This window comes from Chiloscyllium plagiosum, chromosome 24 (genome assembly GCF_004010195.1).
Source record: "Chiloscyllium plagiosum isolate BGI_BamShark_2017 chromosome 24, ASM401019v2, whole genome shotgun sequence".
Classification (NCBI taxonomy): Eukaryota; Metazoa; Chordata; class Chondrichthyes; order Orectolobiformes; family Hemiscylliidae; genus Chiloscyllium; species Chiloscyllium plagiosum.
In genome coordinates, this window is record NC_057733.1 from 52,552,686 (window position 1) to 52,573,650 (window position 20,965).

At 40.8% G+C, this 20,965-nt stretch overlaps 1 protein-coding gene across 6 annotated transcripts in view; it reads right to left on the reverse strand.

Annotated features, from left to right (window-relative positions):
* wu:fj29h11 (protein NO VEIN) overlaps positions 1 to 20,965 on the reverse strand; it is a 154,611-nt gene that overhangs the window by 85,816 nt on the left and 47,830 nt on the right. For all 6 annotated transcript variants that reach the window (XM_043715132.1, XM_043715131.1, XM_043715130.1 and 3 more), the window contains 7 exons: positions 17,043 to 17,303; positions 15,266 to 15,440; positions 13,804 to 13,970; positions 12,789 to 12,917; positions 8,319 to 8,500; positions 8,007 to 8,206; positions 4,972 to 5,205 (listed from right to left, as the gene is read on the reverse strand). In XM_043715132.1, coding sequence (XP_043571067.1) covers positions 4,972 to 5,205; positions 8,007 to 8,206; positions 8,319 to 8,500; positions 12,789 to 12,917; positions 13,804 to 13,970; positions 15,266 to 15,440; positions 17,043 to 17,303 — 1,348 coding nt within the window. The remainder of the gene's footprint in view (positions 1 to 4,971; positions 5,206 to 8,006; positions 8,207 to 8,318; positions 8,501 to 12,788; positions 12,918 to 13,803; positions 13,971 to 15,265; positions 15,441 to 17,042; positions 17,304 to 20,965) is intronic.

Below are 20,965 nucleotides of genomic sequence, written 5' to 3' on the forward strand. Positions count from 1 at the left end.
ATCCTTGTGGCACTCCACTGGTCACAGGCCTCCAGTCTGAAAAACAACCCTCCACCACCACCCTCTGTCTTCTACCTTTGAGCCAGTTCTGTATCCAAATGGCTAGTTCTCCCTTTATTCCGTGAGATCTAACCTTGCTTATCAGTCTCCCATGGGGAACCTTGTCGAACACCTTACTGAAGTCCATATTGATCATATCTACCGCTCTGCCCTCATCAATCCTCTTTGTTACTTCTTCAAAAATTTCAATCAAGTTTGTGAGACATCATTTCCCACGCACAAAGCTATGTTGACTATCCCTAATCAGTCCTTGCCTTTCCAAATACATGTACATCCTGTCCCTCAGGATTCCCTCCAACAACTTGCTCACCCCCGACGTCAGGCTCAGCGGTCTATAATTCCCTGGCTTGTTCTTACCACCCTTCTTAAACAGTGGCACCACGTTAGACAACATCTAGTCTTTCTGCACCTCACCTGTGACTATCGATGATACAAATATCTCAGCAAGAGGCCCAGCAATTACTTCTCTAGCTTCCCACAGAGTTCTTGGGTACACCTGATCAGGTCCTGGGGATTTATCCACTTTTAGCCATTTCAAGACATCCAGCACTTCTTCCTCTGTAATATGGACATTTTGCAAGGTGTCACCATCTATTTAGCTACTTTCTATATCTTCCATATCCTTTTCCACAGTAAATACTGATGCTAAATACTCGTTTAGTATCTTCCCCATTTTCTGTGGCTCCACACAAAGGCCGCCTTGCTGATTTTTGAGGGGTCTTATTTTCTCCCTAGTTATCCCTTTGTCCTTAATGTATTTGTAAAAACCCTTTGGATTCTCCCTAACTCTATTTGCCAAAGCTATTTCATGTCCCCTTTTTGCCCTCCTGATTTCCCTGTTAAGTATACTCCTACTGCCTTTATACTCTAAGGATTCACTCGATCTATCCTGTCTACACCTTACACATGCTTCCTTCTTTTTCTTAACCAAACTCTCAATTTCTTTAGTCGTCCAGCATTCCCTATACCTACCAGCCTTTCCTATCACCCTAACAGGAATATAGTTTCTTTGGACTCTCGTTATCTCATTTCTGAAAGCTTCCCATTTTCTAGCCTTCAAAATTGGCCTTTCTCCAATTTAGAATTTCAACTTTTAGATCTGGTCTATCCTTTTCCATCACTATTTAAAATGGAAAGCATCCATGAATAATACAGTTCAACATCGACTCAGTTTAATGTTTCATTCAATTCTCTGATGGCAAAGCCTGAAATCTCCAAGTTGTTTCTAGATCTAGGAGTTTCTAACCAATCAAATCCAAGACAAATTTATTTTCCTGAATGAAAGGTTTCCCATTTGCACATGTTGATTTCTCCTGCACCATGTCAGGACAAGACCAGATCTGTTGTAAAGTAAAATTCTACTGAAACTGACTTGCGTAGGTACATAATCCATAATTTCATAGGAGAAGACCATTCAGCCCTCAATCCATGTCCTCCATTCTATTATTCAATGGCTGATCTGTTACTCAATTCTACTTGCCCACCATTTCCCTCCAGCTCTTTCCAAGGATTCAAGCTACTGAGATCCTTTGTGGGCTGCTGCCATTTTGATGGCAGATTTTCGAAATTGTCAGATATAGTTTTTGGAGCTAAAGTGATCAATGGATATGGGGTGAAAACAGGAACAGGGTACAGAGTTGAATGATCAGCCATGATCATACTGAATGGCAAAGCACCCTCAAAGGGCTCAACGGCCTACTGCTATGCCTATTTTCTATATTTGTATGTTTTAATTGATCAACAGAATTTGTACTGAAGAGCGGATTCTTATAATCAACATGGAAGAAAGGTTTTTACTTTATTAGTCCTAGCTTGATTGAAAATTTGACAGTCAAACTTTATAAGTTAGCATAGCTGACATGGAATAGTAATCCAGAAGACTGCACATTCCTGCTTTGAGTCTTGTAGATTTTGGACAGGCTTTGGGGAGTCAGGAGATGAGTTACTTGCTACAGGATGTGTCGTCTCAGAGCTACTTTTGTAGTCACAATACTGCACAGCTTGTCTAGTTCAGTTTCATATCAATGGTAACACCTAGGATGTTGATAATGGAGGATTTAGTGATGGTGATGCAATTGAATGTTAATGGGCAATGGTTAGATTCTCTTTTGAGGGAGATCGTATTTAGATCACCCAACCGATCACATTTAGACACGGAATGCTACAGTATCTTGAGGCTGAAAAATGTGCAATCATCAGTGGACACCCCAGTTCTGACCTTGTGATGGAGGGAAGGTCATTGATGAAGCAGTTGAAACGGTTGGGACTAGGACACTATCCTGAGGAAATCCTGCAGAGGTCTCCTGGAGCTGAGTTGACTGACCTCCAATAGCCACAACCATCTTCCTTCAACAAACAGACAGTTTTTCTCAAGTTCCATTCAGTCTGTTTTTGCTAGAACTCATTCACACTCAGTTAAATGAGGGCTTAACGTCAAGGGTAGTCATTTCTGGAATTCAGCTCTTTTGCCAATGTTGGAACCAAGGCTGTAATGAGGTTGGGAGCTGAGTGACTCTGGTGGAACCCAAACTGGTCATTGCTGAGCAGGTGCTACTTGAAAGCGCTTTTGCTGACACCTTCCATCACTTTACATACTAACAATATGTGGAAATGAATTTGTAATGATGCCTTTGGAGCTATTGTTGATTATTATAGAAAAAAAAATTCTGTTTCACTAATGTCTGTTAGCAAAGGAAATCTGCCATCTCACCTGATCTGGTCTACATGTGATTCCAGACCCACAGCAATGAGGTTGACGAGCAAGCCACTCAGTTCAAGGACATATTACAGCAGGGCAGCAAATACAGGGATAGTCACATCCAAATAAAAATTAAATATTTGATATCTTGCTTTGTTAGTGTGACCTTGAATTATAAATAGATTGTAAAGACTGTGTCTTTTTATTGTTGAGCTTTTTAAAATTGTGGACTGAAATGAGGAAGAATTGTTTTAGAAACCGGCGTTTTAAAGGATGGCTGCATGTTTTGAAAAACAAGTCACTGACCCTCATAGCAAGCAGTGTCTCATCAGCTGCTGGAACAAGCTGAAACTGAAGGAGCTGCCGAAGAATGGGAGCCGAGGAGTTCTGTATTCAGATACAGCTGGGTGGCATCAAAGAGTTCATTGGTCTATGGACTAGTGACCAATTACCAATGACAAAGCACTTTGCCTGCCAACAATCATGAGATTGTTTCTCAGAAAAATTACCAGCTTGGAGCTGGGAACAAGACAGAGGGAGAGATCTGATCTCAGCAGCACAGGAGATGTGTCTCAATTCTGTACAGATTAAACCCATGTTAAAGCTAAAGAAAACCAGGTCATCTTTCCTTCAGCAGTTGGAATAAGTTGTTGCTTTTAACTGATACGTTGGAGACCTTTTAGTCTGTGAACGAGCTATCTCATGTCCCTTACAAACCCAAAGAAGTATCTGAAAAAAGACTGAAATGCAACATTCTAACCAGCATAAGAATTATCTCAGCATCCTGTGAATAGGAACCACTGAACAATCTCCCAGGTTTCCTTCACCCAAACCTATTTTTCCATGTGTGGTTAAGGAAATTAGCGCTCTAATTTGTAATGTTAGATGCTGACTGTTTATAACTGTTACCTCATTTACTTACCTCATTCCGTTAGAATCTCATTATTTGTAAGAAATAGCAATTCTTGTTCTGGACAGAAACCTGCCTTTATTGATCAGTGCATTGAATACAGGTGTTGGGAGTTCATGTTGCAGTTGTACAGGGCATTGGTTTGGCTACTTTTGAAATACGGCATCCAATTCTGGCGTTCCTCCTATTGGAAGGATGTTGTGAAACTTGAAAGGATTCAGAAAATATTTATAATTATGCTGCCAGGGTTGGAGAGCTAAAGGGAGAGGCTGAATAGGCTGGGGCTGTTTTCCCTTAAGTGTTGGAGGCTGAGGGGTGACCTTCTAGATGTTTACAAAATCAAGAGGGGCCTGGATAGGGTAAATAGCCAAAGTCTTTACCCCAGAGTACCAGAGTCCAAAACCAGAGGGCATAGGATTAAGGTGAGAGGGACGAGATTTAAAAAGGATCTAAGGGACAACTTTGTCACGCAAAGGGTGGTACGTGTATAGAATGAGCTGCCAGAGGAAGTGGTGGACGCTGGTACAATGACAACATTTAAAAGGGATCTGGATGGGTATATGAATAGGTAGAGTTTAGAGGGATATGAGCCAAATTCTCATCCAAATGGAACATGATGAATTTAGGCTATCGGGTTGGCATGGACGAGTTGGACAGAAGGGTTTGTTTCCGTGCTGTACATCTCTATGACTCTAAATCCTATCCATGCTTTGTCAGCCTAGATCTGACAATCAAATAAATTGGGGAGTTTTGTGACTTATTTTAAAACCTTTAACTTTTGTGACAACTCCGAGTCGAGCGGAGCTTTAATTTCAGCACACTACCACAGTGAGACATGATAAGGTTTTGAATCATGCACTCCATTTCTAGCCTAAATGGAAATGTCTTCGGCACATGCTAGCTTTTAAGCTTAATTTTTTTTGCTTTGTTGTTACTCTGATTTGTTTTTAAACCCATGGAAGACAATGAATAGCCTGTATATACTTTAGTAGGGACGTAAAGAAATGCTGGTGAGAGGAAAATATCATATGGCAACTATAACCCAAGAACATCTGAACTTGGGGCATAACGCGGTACATCAGCGTTTGAAAGAAAATCATGTTCAGACTTACTTGCTCCTAAAGCAATCATCTTAATATGAGAAATGAGACAATACATTTTTGTGGGTCATTTACGAAGCGCTTAATCCCTAAGCAAGACAAAAATGGAGTTCAAGCCATTGGAAGTACTCAGTGTACATTGAACAGTTTATCGGCAGTATAATTTTAAATTTCAATGTGCTGCTGAACCAAAGCAACCTCACCTTCTAATCCTCCACACGCTGCCAGAGCAGTTTCCACATGATTAGCTAGTAATGCCAAGGGAGCATTCCTTAATCCATCCGCGGCCACAATGGAAACCAAATGCCCTGCTGTCCCCACAGGGTCATGTAGGGTGACGGCTTGAGCAAAGAGCTCAGGGTTTGTTTCTGTGGTGAGTCGCAGTAGTACACCTGGTTTTATTTCTATGGCAACCAGGTCATTGAGCACAGCTGAACCTGCAAAAGAAAGTGCATTCTCAATGTCTTATTTCCTAATTAGCTTCATGCGTAATTTACTTCCAAATGCAGTCACCATGCAAAGAGATACAATAAACATTTCATGCATGGTATGATCTGACTGTAATGCAATGAATAAACACTTAATTTGCTTTAAGTGCTGTCGGTGGAGAAGGACTTTGACTAGGGCAAAGGTAAATTGCCTCATTGATTCATAGAGTTATCGAGCTTGGAAACACACCCTTCAGTCCAATTAGTCCATGCCAACCATGTTCCCAAACTAAACTAGTCTCACCTGCCTGCATTTGGCCTATATACCTTCAAACTTTTCTTATTCATGTACTTATCCAAATGTCTTCTAAATGTTATAACTGTACCTGCATCCACCATTTCCTCTGGCAGTTTGTTCCACACACGAATCACCCTCTGCATAAAAAAGTGGTCCCTCGTGTCTTTTTTAAAAACCTTCTCCACTCACTTTAAAACTATGCCCCCTAGTTTTGAACTCTCCCACCCTAGGAAAAAGACCTTTAGTATTCACCTTATCAATGCCCCTCATGATTTTATAAAAATCTACAAGGTCACTCCTCAACCTCCTGTGCTCCAGTGAAAGAAATCCCAGCCTATTCAGGCAAGTTTTATAACTCAAACCCTCCATTCCCGGCAACATTCCTGGTAAGTCTTTTCTGAACCTTCTCCAATCTAATAATATCCTTCCTATAACAGGGCAACCAGAAAGGCACACAATATTCCAGAAGAGGCCTCACCAACATTCTGTACAACCTCAACATGACATTCAAATTGCTGTACTAAAAGGTCTAAGCATGAAGGCAAATATGCTAAACACCTTCTTAACTGTGACATAAATTTCAAAGACTTATATACCTGAACTCCTAGGTCTCTCTATTCTACAACACTCTCCAGGGCCCTATCGTTAACTGTATAAATCCTGCCCTTATTTGTTTTACTATAATGCCATACCCCACATTTATCCAAATTAAACTTCATCTGCCGTTCCCCAGTGCAGTGATCAATTCATCAAGATCTGTTTCTAATCTTAGGTGAACTTCTTCACTGCCCACTATATCACCAATGTTGGTGAAAACCACAAATATACTAACCCTGCTTTCTATATTCTCATCCAAATCATTTACATAAATAACAAACAAAAATGGATCCAGTACTGATCCCTTTGGAATACAGTTGGTCACAGGCCTCCAGTATGAGAAACAACCCTCCACCACCACCCTCCATCTCCTATGTCAAGCCCACTTTGTATCCAATTGGCAAGCTCACCCTGAATCCCACGTGATCCAACTTTACTAATTAGCCTACCATGTGAAACTTTATCAAAGGATTTACTGAAGTCCATATAGACAACGTTTACAGCTCTGCCCTCATCAATATTTTTGGTTATTTCCTCAAAACACTCAATCAGGTTTGTGAGATATGATTTCCCACACACAAAGCCATGCTGACTATCCCTAATCAGACCTTCAGGTTAGTGCCACAGTAGCTTCAGTGTCTGTGCCAAACAGAGGATAGGCAGACAGATTCTCAGTGCTTTAGATTCTTTCAACAGGATACTGAATTCAAATTTGATTATTTGCTGCATGATGTTGACAAGAAGTGCATAAAAGGACAAACTGGCATTACTATTTCCATTTTAAAGAAGAGCTTTGCCAAAGATTAATCAAACAGAAAGGAAATTATATCAATGGAATCATAAAAACAGAGACTGCAAGAAAGTTCATTGAACGCAATTAATCAAACCAAGATGACTGAAGCTTCTTAAAGATGTTAATACAGCTCACTAACAATCAGCAGAAATCTGCATTTCCTTCGCCAAAAACAAAATTCACATCAGTGAGAAAGCCAGTTTGTAGCAACCCAATCTTATACATGATGTGGAGATGCCAGTGTTGGACTGGGGTGGACAAAGTTAAAAATCACACGACACCGGGTTATAGTCCAACAGGTTTATTTGGAAGCACTAGCTTTCTGAGCACTGCTCCTTTCTCAGGTAGCTAGTGGAGTAGGATCATAGGACAAAGAATTTATAGAAAAAGATCATAATGTCATACAACTGATGCGATATCTTGAACAAACTTAGATTGCTGTTAAGTCTTTCATCTTTTAGAATGGATTGCAGGTTTTGATTCATGGGCAACATGAGGGTCATGGTGCCGTGAAATTACATGAGAATGTGAAGGAGCCTGAGGACTGAGCAACACGTGCTGAAGTCTCGGAGAACCAAGGTGGGCCTTCTAAGCAGCCTGCTTTGGCAATATCCACTTCCAAACTGCCTCTGGAGGCAGCAAGCTTAAACTCGACTGTGCTCCTGCCCCACAGCAAAATAGTGCATCAGGAGATTTTGCAACTAGCATCCTGCCTCCAAGATGAAAATTGCAAACTCAATTCCCTTCTCCCCAGATGCTGCCTGACCTTCCAGCTTTTTAAATGTTTTTCCAATCAGGAATAGCAAGATAAATAATATGACCTTGCAAGGAGTTTAGTGCGGATTAGAAAACTGCAGCCTTGTGATATAAATTGATACATTACCTCCCAGCATTCAACCTTACTATAATTCCCCTTCCAACTGAAAAGAGTTGAGTTGTGGGCACCAATCGTTTTGACTATCAGGTATGCACCAAACATCTAAGAGTACAATAATTCCTCAAAGAGAACATTAACATTTAGTCAAACAGAGATGGTGTTCTGGCTCAATGCTCATAATTATATCATAATCAGAAACAGAGAAAAACTGAATAGTTTTTAAATACAATTAAAGAAGTACCTACTTTCCAAACTAAGGTGAGCTGCTTTCTTGCCACAATGCCTTTCGATGAAGTCCTTGAGTGAACCGTGCTGTGCTTCAAATATTGTTTCCCATTGTGACCATTCTGCAAGATCTTCCAACAAAGGAGCATTCAACAGACATGACAAAGCCTGTTCCTCACTCAGATCCCCAAGGAGCCCGACAGAACTGCTATTGCTATGACTTTAAAGACAAAATTATTATTTTTTTATTAATCAAAGCCAAATAATATTTCTTAAAGAAGAGGTCACAGCAATTCTTTGGGCACAATAAACTTCATTTCCCAGGACCTCACCTGGATTCTTCAAAAAATAGTGCAGTTTCATACAGCACCAAGCTTTGTAGGTTGTTATGTTCAGTGTGTGACTTGGTTTGGTGTTGCACCATCTTCACTAGACTGGACACTGTCCTGTATCCAAGTTCCTTGATAGCTCTCACACGAAACTGCTTACACAGTGCAGCCTCGATTGCTGGAAACTGAAGTCAGAGAATGGATATGCCCATTAGATCCCGGACATAATAAACTGGCTCAAGGTGTTTCACGTGAGCAGTATAAAACTGTATTCGACAAGAGTCACACAAGTGGTGTTAACCCAGATAGACAACTAGACTTGTAACCTCAGGATATGCCCAAATAGCATTAAGAAGTTAACTGCTAATGGTCACCACTATCCAGGCTATTCAGAAAACTTCAATATTTTGCACAATTTTATCAAGATTGAGATGGATAGGAATGGAAACCAGAAAATGAATAACAGAAAGCAAACATAAAAAGGACGAAAGACAATCTAATTTATGAAACAAATTACTGATTATAAATCGAACAAGAACCGTAACATTAAAAATCAGAGCCTGCCACTAAACTTCTGTTTGCCAAGATCAAAGTTGTCTTATAAAAAGTTCTCTGTCTAAAACTTCTCACGTTAATGCATCACTTTGTGATTGGTGGGAGTGGGCGACTTCACCAAAGTGTACACTTGGGAATGACCAGCCATTAGAAGCCTCTGACATTTGGCCGACTTTCCAAGAGCAGCAGAAGCACCAAAAACTTTTACATATGTTTATGCCATTTAAAATGCATTTTTAACATAGTACAATGGCCCAAGGTGTTTTACAGAAGCATTTGAAACTAAGTTGTCACTGAGCATCATAAAGTGATGACAAAAGCTTGTTCCAACAGATTTTAAGAAGCGTCTTATAACACCTCATCTTCTGCCTGGGCAACCCAAAGCCTGGAGGATTCAACAATGAGTTCTCCAATTTTAAATAACCTCCCTTCCCATCACTTGACTCCCTTCCCAGCTCCTCCCCCTCCCACTGATCCTTCCTGGAAGCCACTAACAGGATTCATTCCTCCCATTGACTAACCAGGTCATACCCTCTACCTGTCTCTTCACTTATCTCCACCTCACCACTCTGCACCCCCCCACCCCTTTACCGGCAGCTCCCCCTACACCCATCCCCAGTCCAGAAGAAGGGTTACACCCGAAACGTTGACTTCTCCACCTCCTGACGCTGCCTGGCTTGCTGTGTTCTTCCAGCCTCCTGCCTGTCTACCCTGGATTCCAGCATCTGCAGTTCTTTTTTGTCTCTTACAGAAGGAAGGCAAGCAGTAGTCCAGAAGGGGAACACCAGGTGCTCAGGACCATGGTAACTTCAAGGCTTGGTCATCAGCAGTGGAGCAATAAAAAACAGGAAATCACAAGTGATCAGATACAGAAAACTATAGCTATCCAAGGATTGCTGGGCTGGAGAAAAGCAAAGAGATGGGAGGAGTAAGACCATGGATGAATTTGAAAACAATGTTGAGAACTATTAAATCACAGTACACAGGGATGCAGCCACCTGCAACTTCCCTTCTAAGTCACATGCCATCCTGACTTGGAGATATTAGGTTAGATTACTTACAGTGTGGAAACAGGCCCTTCGGCCCAACAAGTCCACACCGACCCGTCGAAGCGCAACCCACCCATACCCCTACATTTACCCCTTACCTAACACTACGGGCAATTTAGCATGGCCAATTCACCTGACCTGCACATCTTTTGGACTGTGGGAGGAAACCGGAGCACCCGGAGGAAACCCATGCAGACAGTCGCCTGGAATTGAACCCGGGTCTCTGGCGCTGTGAGGCAGCAGTGCTAACCACTGAGCCACCGTGCCGTACATATCATCACTGTTTCACTGTTACTGGGTAAAAATCCCAACAGACTCAGACTTCTACAGCACAGAAAGAGACAATTCTGCCCAATGTATCAACAGAGATCTGACTATACTTTCCAGCTCATGGCCCATAGCTGTGGATGCTAAGACAGTGCCAGTGAATATCTAAATCCTGCTCACACATTACATAAAGTTCTGACTCAAACATCCCATCAGGCAGTGAGTTTCAGATCTCCCGTACCCTCAGATTGTTTTTTTTTTGTTAACCCTCCTCTGACGTTAAATCTGTGCACCTGGTTGTTGATCTCTCTTTTATCTGTGACCGTCATAATCTTGTATACCACTATCGGTTCCTCACTCAACCTTCACTGTTTCACAAAAAACCATTCCAGCCTCTACAATCTTTCTGCATAGTTCAGACCCTCCAGTCAGGCAACATCCTGATAAACCTCCTCTGCACCCTCTCTAGTACAGTCGCATCCTTCCAATAATGCAATGCATTACTCCAACTACGACCATCCAGTCCCAGCATAACCTCCCTGCTCACAAAATGTGGTGCTGGAAAGCTCTTCATCAGAGCTTCTGCTTGAAATGAAGAAAGTGAGGACTGCAGATGCTGGAGATCAGAGCTGAAAATGTGTTGCTGGAAAAGCGCAGCAGGTCAGGCAGCATCCAAGGAGCAGAAGAATCGACATTTCGGGCATGAGCCCTGAAGAAGGGCATGAGCCCGAAATGGCGATTCTCCTGCTCCTTGGATGCTGCCTGACCTGCTGCGCTTTTTCAGCAGCACATTTTCAGCTTCTACTTGAAATGTCAACTGTCCTGATCCTCGGATGCTGCCTGACTGGCTGTGCTTTTCCAGCATCACACTCTTCAACTCTAATCTCTAGCATCTCTAGTCATCACTTTCTCCCTGTATCCTTTATGCCTTCTTAACCATCTTATCTGGGTGTTCTTCTACCTTCAGGGACCTAAGGACATGAACACCAAGGTCCCTCTGACCTTCAGTACATCCCAAGGTCCTAACATTCATAGTACCCAGTACCTTCTCTTGTTAGCCCTTTCCAAGCCTCACACTTTCGGGGTTGAATTCTATTTGCCACTGTTCTGCTCAGCTGACCAGTCTGTCAATGTCCTCTTGCAGTTTATGGCCATCCTGCTCACGATTTACTCCCCTGTTGACTTCTGTGTCATCTATGAACATCTTGATCATGCTCTCTACAACTATGTCCAAATTAGTAATGTACATCACAAGCAGCAAGGGCTGCAGCACGAAGCCCTGTGGAGTTCCACCGAAAATAGGCTTCCTGGTCACAAAAACATCCTTCTACCATCACCCTCAGTTTCCTGCCGCTCAGCCAATTTTAAATCCAATATTTCCCTCTGCCTTGGATTGCATGGACTCTGTTTTTGACCAGTCTGTCATGAGAGTCCTTATTAAAAACCTTGTTAAAGTCCAGGCAGACTCTCATCAACACTCCTGGTCACCACCTCCAAAAAGAATCAATCAAGTTTGTCAAACAAGATCTTCTCTAAATAAATTGACACTGACAATCCACAAATACTCTGTGCCTCTCCAAATGCAGATATACTCAGCCCTGGAACTCCCCTTCCAACAGCACTCTGGGTGTCCCTACACTACACAGGCTGCAATCATTGTGGAGTACAGCACCTCATCACCTTTTCAAACACAATTAGGGATGGGCCATAAACACTGGCCTAGCAGCGACACCCACATCCCTTAAATGAGTGGGGGTGATCACAGTGGTTTGAAGGCATGGGTAGCAGGGTTTGGATGACCACAAGTTTAGGGAAAGTTGAATGTGAGTGGGTGGCTCAGAGTTAACTGAGTAGCTAAGGCAAAAGGTAATAAAAAGGCATGGGCAAAATGTTGAACTGAGGCACAGAGAGAGTTAGGCACTGCACAGGAGGTGGAAAAAGATAGCCAATGGGATGGCACAAATATATGTGGGCAGCTCCTCATTTCAGGGTGACCTAGAGGAGAATCCAACTCATCTCCTGGTGGTTGCCATGGAGACGGATGGTATTGGAGGCCTTCAGTGGAGTATTGTCTTCCTGATGTTTAGCTGGAAGAAATTTCCACTTGTCCAGTACCTAATGTGGACCAAGCAACCTGACAGCTCAGAAACATTAAGGTGGTTGAGGTAAGTGGTGGTGAATCACAGCTGGTTGTTGTCAGCATACATGTAGGGATGCACTTCATTCTGCACTGTAGGGACCCTATGATTTTCTGCTGGAACTGAGACAGTTTTGAGATCTTGCTCCTGAACAGCAGCCTGTAGATGGCACACTGGACAGCATCAAGGAACAGTCATTGCGGGGGTACGGGGGGGGGTCAATGGTGTAATGGGAATTGGAAGAAAAGTCTCTGTCAAGTGATACCCCGTCTGCAATTATATAAATTAGAATGAAATCATCTGAATAAAATTCTTGAGAAATGCAATACACTGGGAACATCATTACTATGAATTGTGCCCATCATACTGTGCCTTCCATACTGTTTACATTATTCTGTAACATGTCAAACATATTGTATCTCTGTTCCCCCATGCCAGTGCCACCTTTTAGCAGGCTTACTTACCATGGAATCCCCCAGGGTCCCACATTGCCTGATGAACTCATATACATCTTGATGACTTGGTCGGAATCCACATATTCCAGTATCTTGTGCACATAGAAACAAACTTCCTCCAGCAGTTTCTTCCAGCAGCTGCGTTACAAAACAAAACTTCACTACTGTGCATTAGGAATCTTTCACTTTTCAGCATGCCGTTCAAGAGCAAACCCACCGTTTGACAATTAAACACTGGTTCAATTGTTTCACATAATAGTTTGTACACAAAATTCAAATTAATATTGTAAAACTTGTAGATCGACAAATAAACTCCATTATTGATCCTAATTTGCATAGGAAAGCACATCTAGCAGGATGTTGAGGACAAATTATCAAGGGGAACACTAATGAGAGGCCATGAAACAGTGGTCAGCAGGGTTCATTTGTACATCATGAAAGCATGACTCCCAGTAACCTGAAAAGTGAGGTCATGTTCTTGCTAAGCACAGCAACTAATTCTTGTGTAGTATGGAACTACAGTCACAGGCATCTCTCTCCATTCACAGGAGTCAATTACAGTTTGAAGGTAACTATTCCCCAGTTGTAGGGGTGAGGAAGCCAGCCTCCGTGGTCTACCACAGCCAGTACAGGGACTGAACTCACACTGTTGGCTTTATTCTACACCACACTCTTACCATTTAGTGAGTAGAGTTCACCAACCTCTAATTAATCTTTATAGATTTAATGGAAAGGTACTGTTAATAAAAAACTACAACAGAGCTTCCTTTTCTGAGAGTTTTGTTTTAGACATCTACATGCACAAATGAAAAATTAACATTACTATTTAGTTTTTAACATTTTTGAAAAACAAATAGTCAATAAATACTTAATGGAAGCTAGACAGAAAAATGATATAGTACAATGTCCTTTCATCTAGGTGAAGCAAGGTCAATTGTGGCCCAATGATTAAATGTACTTTAAGCTTTTCCCAACTTTCACTAAAACAAGTGCAAAACTTATCTTAAATAAAGCACACATTTACCTGAGAGTGTTTCAGCAGATATTCAAGGAAAGTACCATGTCCCATGTCAACAAAGCCTTTCAATTTGAAGTGATCGACTAATTTTTTCTCCAGTTTGCATAAATAGACAAGATTCAAGTACCCAGTCACAGTGGAGAGGCTCTTTTCCAAATATTCTCTTACAGATTCTAAAGGCAAAGACAGATGTACAGAGTAATAAACTCAGCAACAAAATGCTCATCAAAAATGAGTCTTCGGCGGCTCAGTGTGAACTTGTTGGGCCAAATGGCCTGTTTCCACACTATAGGGATTCTATGTAAGAAAATAATAATGGGCTATCAGGCAAGTAGAAAAGTACAATAACTCGAAGAAATTGTGCACTGTGCCACAAATGATTGAACCCTGGGGTTTCACCATTTTCCAGTTACTGCATCATTAAAGCATTGTATAAAACTGGGGAGAGAGGAACCTCAGAAGATTCAGCCCTGCATATATAAATTTGGACAAATGACTAATTTCAGAGTAGCAGGATGAGCAAGATCATCCCTATTGTGATGAAGAGAAGCATAAGTGGGAAGAAATATACATAAAAGCTTTAAACATGATGGAAAACTTTGGAATTATTACTCTGTCAAAGTTACTATATAATTGCAAGATATTGTTGACAAAAGCAGGCAATTCACGATGGTAACAATCCACCAAGTGGAATTCAAACACAGAAAACTGAAGAAACGCAGCAGTTCTGGCAGCAACTGTAGTGAGGGAAACAGAGTTAATGTTTGAAATCCGGTATGATTCTTTCTCCACAGATGCTGTCATCAATTAGCCTCCAGGATACATGAACATCAACTAGCCACAAAACGACATGATCCTCTCTCACTAGTATTCTCACATACAGATAAGGAAGGACACCACTTTCACTGGGACAACACATCCATCGTAGGACGAGCCAAACAGAGACACGCACGAGAATTCCTAGAAGCACGGCATTCCAACCGGAACTCTATCAACACACACAACGAGTTAGACCCCATCTACCACTCCCTGAGAAAAAGAACAGGAAATGACATCACCACAGGAAATGACATCGCCAACCCAAAGAACTCCAAACACATAAATAGAAAGCAGGAATCATCAACAGTGCTTCACCTGGAGGCCCACTGAAGATGTTACTTAGTAGGGTGGCGAATTGTCTGGAATTGAACCTTCCAACTCAGCGAGCAAACCTCCATCCAGATGCTATCCGATCCATTGCGTTTCTTTAGCACTCTCTGTGTTTCTCTCAGATTTTCAGCATCCTCAGTATTTTGCTTTTATTTGAGCAGAATCTCATTGCTCTGTTTGCTTTAACAATAAATTCCTTCTCAATTACAATGAAGTAACATATATTTTTTTGTTAATACTTTCTTTGATATGATTTATAGTGAATTGTAAAATCAGGACCACCCCGTTTGCTTCAATAGGCGTTCAAAACAAAACCTACCTTCACTAGGAAGAGGAGTTTCATTGTCCCTCCCTCTATTTATAGCTGTCTTATTTGTTTTTTCTTTCGCCACCAGGTCTTGAGGAACTTCCAGGGAACCACAGCAAATGGCTAACTGAAAGAGTGCTCGTGCCAGACGATCTTCTCCTATCTTGATCAGGAAGTCCTGAACATGCTGGAAGAGGAGAATCAAAGAGAATTATTAGGTGAGTCAGGGTCAACACCATTCAGATATTTCATCTACAATATATTTTCTGTAAGCACTGAGATGTTACATGAAACTAAACGTAGAGAGCAGAGGGTCACCTAAAACCATGGAAAGGTTTTTAAAACAAAGATGAGGAGAAATTACTCCTCTCAAAGCGTCATGAATCTGTGGAATTCACTCCCCTGGAGTGCAGTGGATGCTGGGATATTGTGTAAATTTAAGGAGGGGTTAGACAATTTTTGAACAGTAATGGTTGAAGGGTTATGGAGAGTGGGCAAGAAAGTGGAGATCGGCCCTGGTCATATTAAATGGCAAAACAGGTTTGAGGGGCTGAACTGCCTACGCCTGCTCCTAGTTCTTTGTGTTCTTATCATTTTTTTTGAAAAAAACAGTACATGCAATTACTAGTTTAAAAATAAGAATGTCGATAAAATTACAGCTGAAGGCAGTCCCAAGGATGATTATTATTTACAAATTCCACTGTACAAATAGGTCAAGTTATGCAAGGAGACCTAGTCAAGTATGTTGAAGATTCTGAGTCAGTTTATGACTGTCATGATAGTGATAAAACTGGACTATTGATTTTTCAAATTCCATAATGTGATTTTATTATCTGGGACCTAAATGCATCAAAATGGCTTTAAAAATAGGAAAAAATCACTGACTGCAAATGGAAACACCAATCAGTTGACCACATATACCTGTGAAACTAATGTGAAAAAAAGCAGACCTAAAATTAAAATATTTTATCAAAGGAAACTGAATTTAGTCCATTGTGAAGAAACTCTCCTCCTATTTTGCTTTACATGTAAGCAATAAAAGTTTCACATATTGGAGATCAAAGGCATTGCCTGTGATTATTATCTTGGAAACAAATAATTCACACACTGGAATGTATATACTGGATATATTTCAGGGAGATGCTTCTGACAGAACAGGAAAAAGTACATTTGTGACTGAAACGAACTGGAGAAAAGATTTTCTCAACCTTTTAAGAAGAAAACAAGTGATGACATAAGTTAAAGACAAATATCGGAATACTAAGAACTCAAAGGACAACTGAAATATCCATTACAGCTGAGGATATGAATGTCAATTTAAACAAATATGGTTTCAGGTTAAAATGTTCACACCTCAAGTATTGAATATTCTTTCATGTTCCTTTTGAAATGGTCACCATTGCTTTTCAACTTTGTACACGTAACACACAAGTTTGCCATCATGTCTTTATTACATTTCTCAGGGTTAGTGGATAATAAACTCATTCTTTCACTCAGGATAACTTTGTAATTAACTCCTTATTATTTCTGGTGAACCAGTTAAATATATTTTAATTTGAGGTATAGCCTAGTGCTAAAATAAAATCTTTGTTGTGGACAATTGAGGAAGTTGAAAAATGGGGAGCTGATTCACCCCTCCTAAGCCTGTTGTAATATGCACAACAAACACACATTTGCTCATCTCCTCCCCAGTGTGATTCTTGCATAGCCAACAAACACCAATCATTATTATGCTATTGCTTCATACAGCAAATCAGGATTTCAATGTTGTCAAACCAAAATTGCCTACCTTCGTCATTTTATTACTGAAGACATCCTTTGCATTCATGAACACCTGAAGGATTGCATCTGCTGCTGTCATAGAGGCATATTGCTTCCGGAGATCCAGAGATCCACTGGTAGAATACAGCTGTGGTCCACCAAAGGGGTCCATCAGATTTCTCTTAACTTTGTTGAAACGATTATCTACTTCCTCCTCTATTTCCTTCTGAACTCGAATCTTTGCCTTGTCTATAGCAGCTCGTTCTGTGCTTGAAGCCTTCCCCAGAGTCTATTCAACAGGATTTCAACAAAAATTAATTCATTTTTTAAAATTTCATTGACATTTCCTCCCTCACCTCCTATCTTTCACAGCAACAAATTGCCCCCCAGTTGACAATGCAGAATCTAAATTCGCTCTGCTTCCAGTTCATACATCAGCTACCAGCAACAAGCAATATAGCGGCTCAGTGTTAGCACTGCTGCCTCACAGTGCCAGGGACTTGTGTTCGATTCCACCCTCGGATGATTGTCTGTGTAGAGCTGGAAAATTCTCCCCGTGTCTGCACAGTTTCCTCAGGGTGCTCTGGTTTCTTCCCACAGTCCAAAGATGTGACAGTTAGGCAGGTTGTCCATGCTTAATAGCCCATAGTGTCAAGGGGTGTGCAGGCTAGATGGGTCTGGGAGGAATGCTGTTCAGAGAGTCAAAGTGGACGTGATAAGCTGAACTGTCTGCTTCCATGATGTCGGGATTCTATGAACAAAGAAACCAAGGGTGCAATGACCATCACCCTTTTTGCTTCTTCTAGAGAGTTATGTTTGCAATAGTAATTTCTGGGTTGATGTGGTGAGTAATTTTGACCTTAAGTGGTAACTTAATTGAAATATAGAAAGTTGGAAAACTGTCTACTGAACAAGTATACGTACAGGCAAGCAGAGAGGGGGCCATGGGATGTTTAATAGCAGACAATGTAGGCAGTGCAGACAGTGATAAAGTTAAGAACAAAAAATGGCATATGTTGCAAAAGTTAGAATCTTACAACCATGGAATTAGGTTGTAGGTGTCACTGTCTTTACATGTGCACTCTCAGAATGAATACAGCATTCTTTCAACGATTGTGGTATGTTTCAAGAGTCAGAGTGGGACCATTTGGTGCAGACACTTTGGCACGAGTGATTCGGCGCGGCCAGTTTGGGGCAATCCATTTCAGCACAGAACTGTTTTGTAGTTATTCAGTAGTAGTTATTAAACTACTATTATTAAAAGTATTAAATTATTAAAATTATTAAAATATATTAAAATAAAACATATTAATATACAAATTATTAAAATAAAACCTGTTAAAATGCCATCAACAATTTTGTATTTGCCTTATTTCTTTCATTTTTATTTTCTTTATAACATTTTTACTGAAGAGGCCAAACATTATTTTTCTTTTTATTGCTTTCATTAATGCTTGTAAGTAAGCCTGAAAGGGAATAAATAAGAGCTGCGCCGAATCGCTCGCGCCGAAATGGGTTGCGCCAAACCGGCCACGATGAATCGCTCACGCCAAAGTGGCTGTGCCAAATGGTCCTACACCCTTCACGGGTTCAGTAAAGCACCAGGGGCTTTTAAATTTTTTTTAAAGTCTCCTTTCACCGCTTGCCAAAGGAGACCTGTTGCTTTTAAAACTCTGTTACATTCTGATCAGCAGAGACGATTGGGAATACACAGTAGGTCCCCCCATCAACCGGGCAGAGAGGTGGGGTTAACAAAAAAACAGCTCAATGGTTGTGGGTCAAAAAGCCTTTGTTACAGTCAGGAAATTAGCAGGAAAGGCTAAACAAGTTGGGGTTTTGGTTATTAGCAAAAAGTGAAGATTTAGAGGAGGCCTGTTAGTGGTCTTTCAAATTAAGGACAGATTGGCTGGGGTAAATGTATGAGGAGAGCATGTCAAAAGGTGGAAAGTACCCAAGGGTTATAAATACAGGGCAGTTACAAATAAATTCAATACAGAAATATGGAGATATTAGTGTTCTCAGAATGGTTACAGTATGGAACACTGCCACAGCAAGTGGTTGATGCAAATAGTATAACGACTTATTTAATTTCCTTTGAAAGCATGAGAGAACAGAGAATAGAAAGATACGCTGAGCAGTGGACTCAGATGGAAGAGAAGCTGTGAGCAATATAAATATCAAAACAAATTTGTTTGTATTGATTACATAGGCATGAGGACAGTTTTGACCCTAATTAACTGGGCAGAAAAATTAAAAAGGTAGGACAGTCAATGAACAGCAGCAGACATTTGGGAAGCAGAAACACAATTAATATGGTTTTGCAATGGGTAAGTCATGTTTGATCATTCGTATGAATTAGAACATGGAACACAGAACATAGAACACAGAACAATACAGGCCCTTTGGCCCTCGATGTTGCGCCGACCTTTGAACTATCCTCAGCTCATCCCCCTACACTATCCCAAAATCATCCATGTGCTTATCTAAGGATTGTTTAAATCTCCCTAATGTGGCTGAGTTAACTACATTAGCAGGTAGGGCATTCCATGCCCTTACCACTCTCTGAGTAAAGAACCTGCCTCTGATATCTGTCTTAAATCTATCACCCCTCAATTTGTAGTTATGCCCCCTCGTACACGCTGACATCATCATCCTAGGAAAAAGTCTTTCACTGTCTACCCTATCTCATCCTCTGATCATCTTGTATGTCTCTATCAAATCCCCCCTTAGCCTTCTTCTTTCCAACATAGAACAGTACGGCACAGTACAGGCCCTTCAGCCCTCGATGTTGTGCCAGCCTTTTATCCTACTCTAAGATCAAACTAACCTACATACCCTTCATTGTACTAAGTTCCATGTGTCTATCCAAGAGTCGCTTAAATGTCCCCAATGTAATTGAGTTCTTCAAAGATGTAACAAGCAAAGTGGATAATGGGGTTCTGTAGAAAGGCATTTGATATGTTGGCAAATGAAAGATTATTACATAAGGTAAGATCATATGGGGTTAGAGCTTGGATACAGAATTGGCTAACCAACAGAGAGCAGAGAATCAGGATAAATGGATCTTTTTCTGGTTGGCAAGATGTAAATGGTGGTGTGCCACAAGGTTTGGTTATCAGGTTTCAGCTATTTATGATTTATTTTAATGACTTGGATGCAGGGATAGAATGTAATGTAGGCCATGTTTGCAGATGGCTCTGAAATAGGTGGGAAAATAAGTTGCAATGAATGAATAAGAATTTTACAAATGGATATAGATAGGTTAGGTCAATGAGCCAAAATTTGCCAGATGGAATTTAACATGGATAAATATGAAGTTATTCACTTTGGTCAGAAGAATAAAAAGGCAAATTATCCTCTAAACAGAGGGAAACTACAAAATGCTTAAGTGTAGAGGGATTTGACTGTCCTCATGCATACATCACAGAAACTTAGTATGCAGGTGCAGCAGGTAAATAAAGAAGGGCAAATACAATTTTAGCCTTTATTGCTAAAGGAAATGGAGTATAAAAAGTAGAGAATTGTTGCTGCAGTTGTACATTGCATTAGTGAGACGGCATCAGGAGAATGCATACAGTTTTGGTCCCCATATTTAAGGAGAGATGTAATTACATTGAAGGCAATCCCACAGGACTTCATTAGATCGATTCCAGAGATGAAGGGTTGTCTTATGAAGACAGATTGAGCAGTTTCGATCTATACTCTTGAGTGCTTAAAAGAGAGGAGATCTAATTGAGGTATATAAGATGCTAAAGGGTATTAACAAAGTAGTCATAGAGAAGACGCTCCCTCATGTGGGGCAATCTAGAACGAGGGGTCATAGTTTTATTAAGAGGGTAATTGATTTAAAACAAAGATGAAGAGGAATCACTTCTCTTGAAGGGTCGTGAATCTCTGGAATTCACTCCCCAGAGTGCGATGGATGCTGGGACATTGTGTAAATTTAAGGAG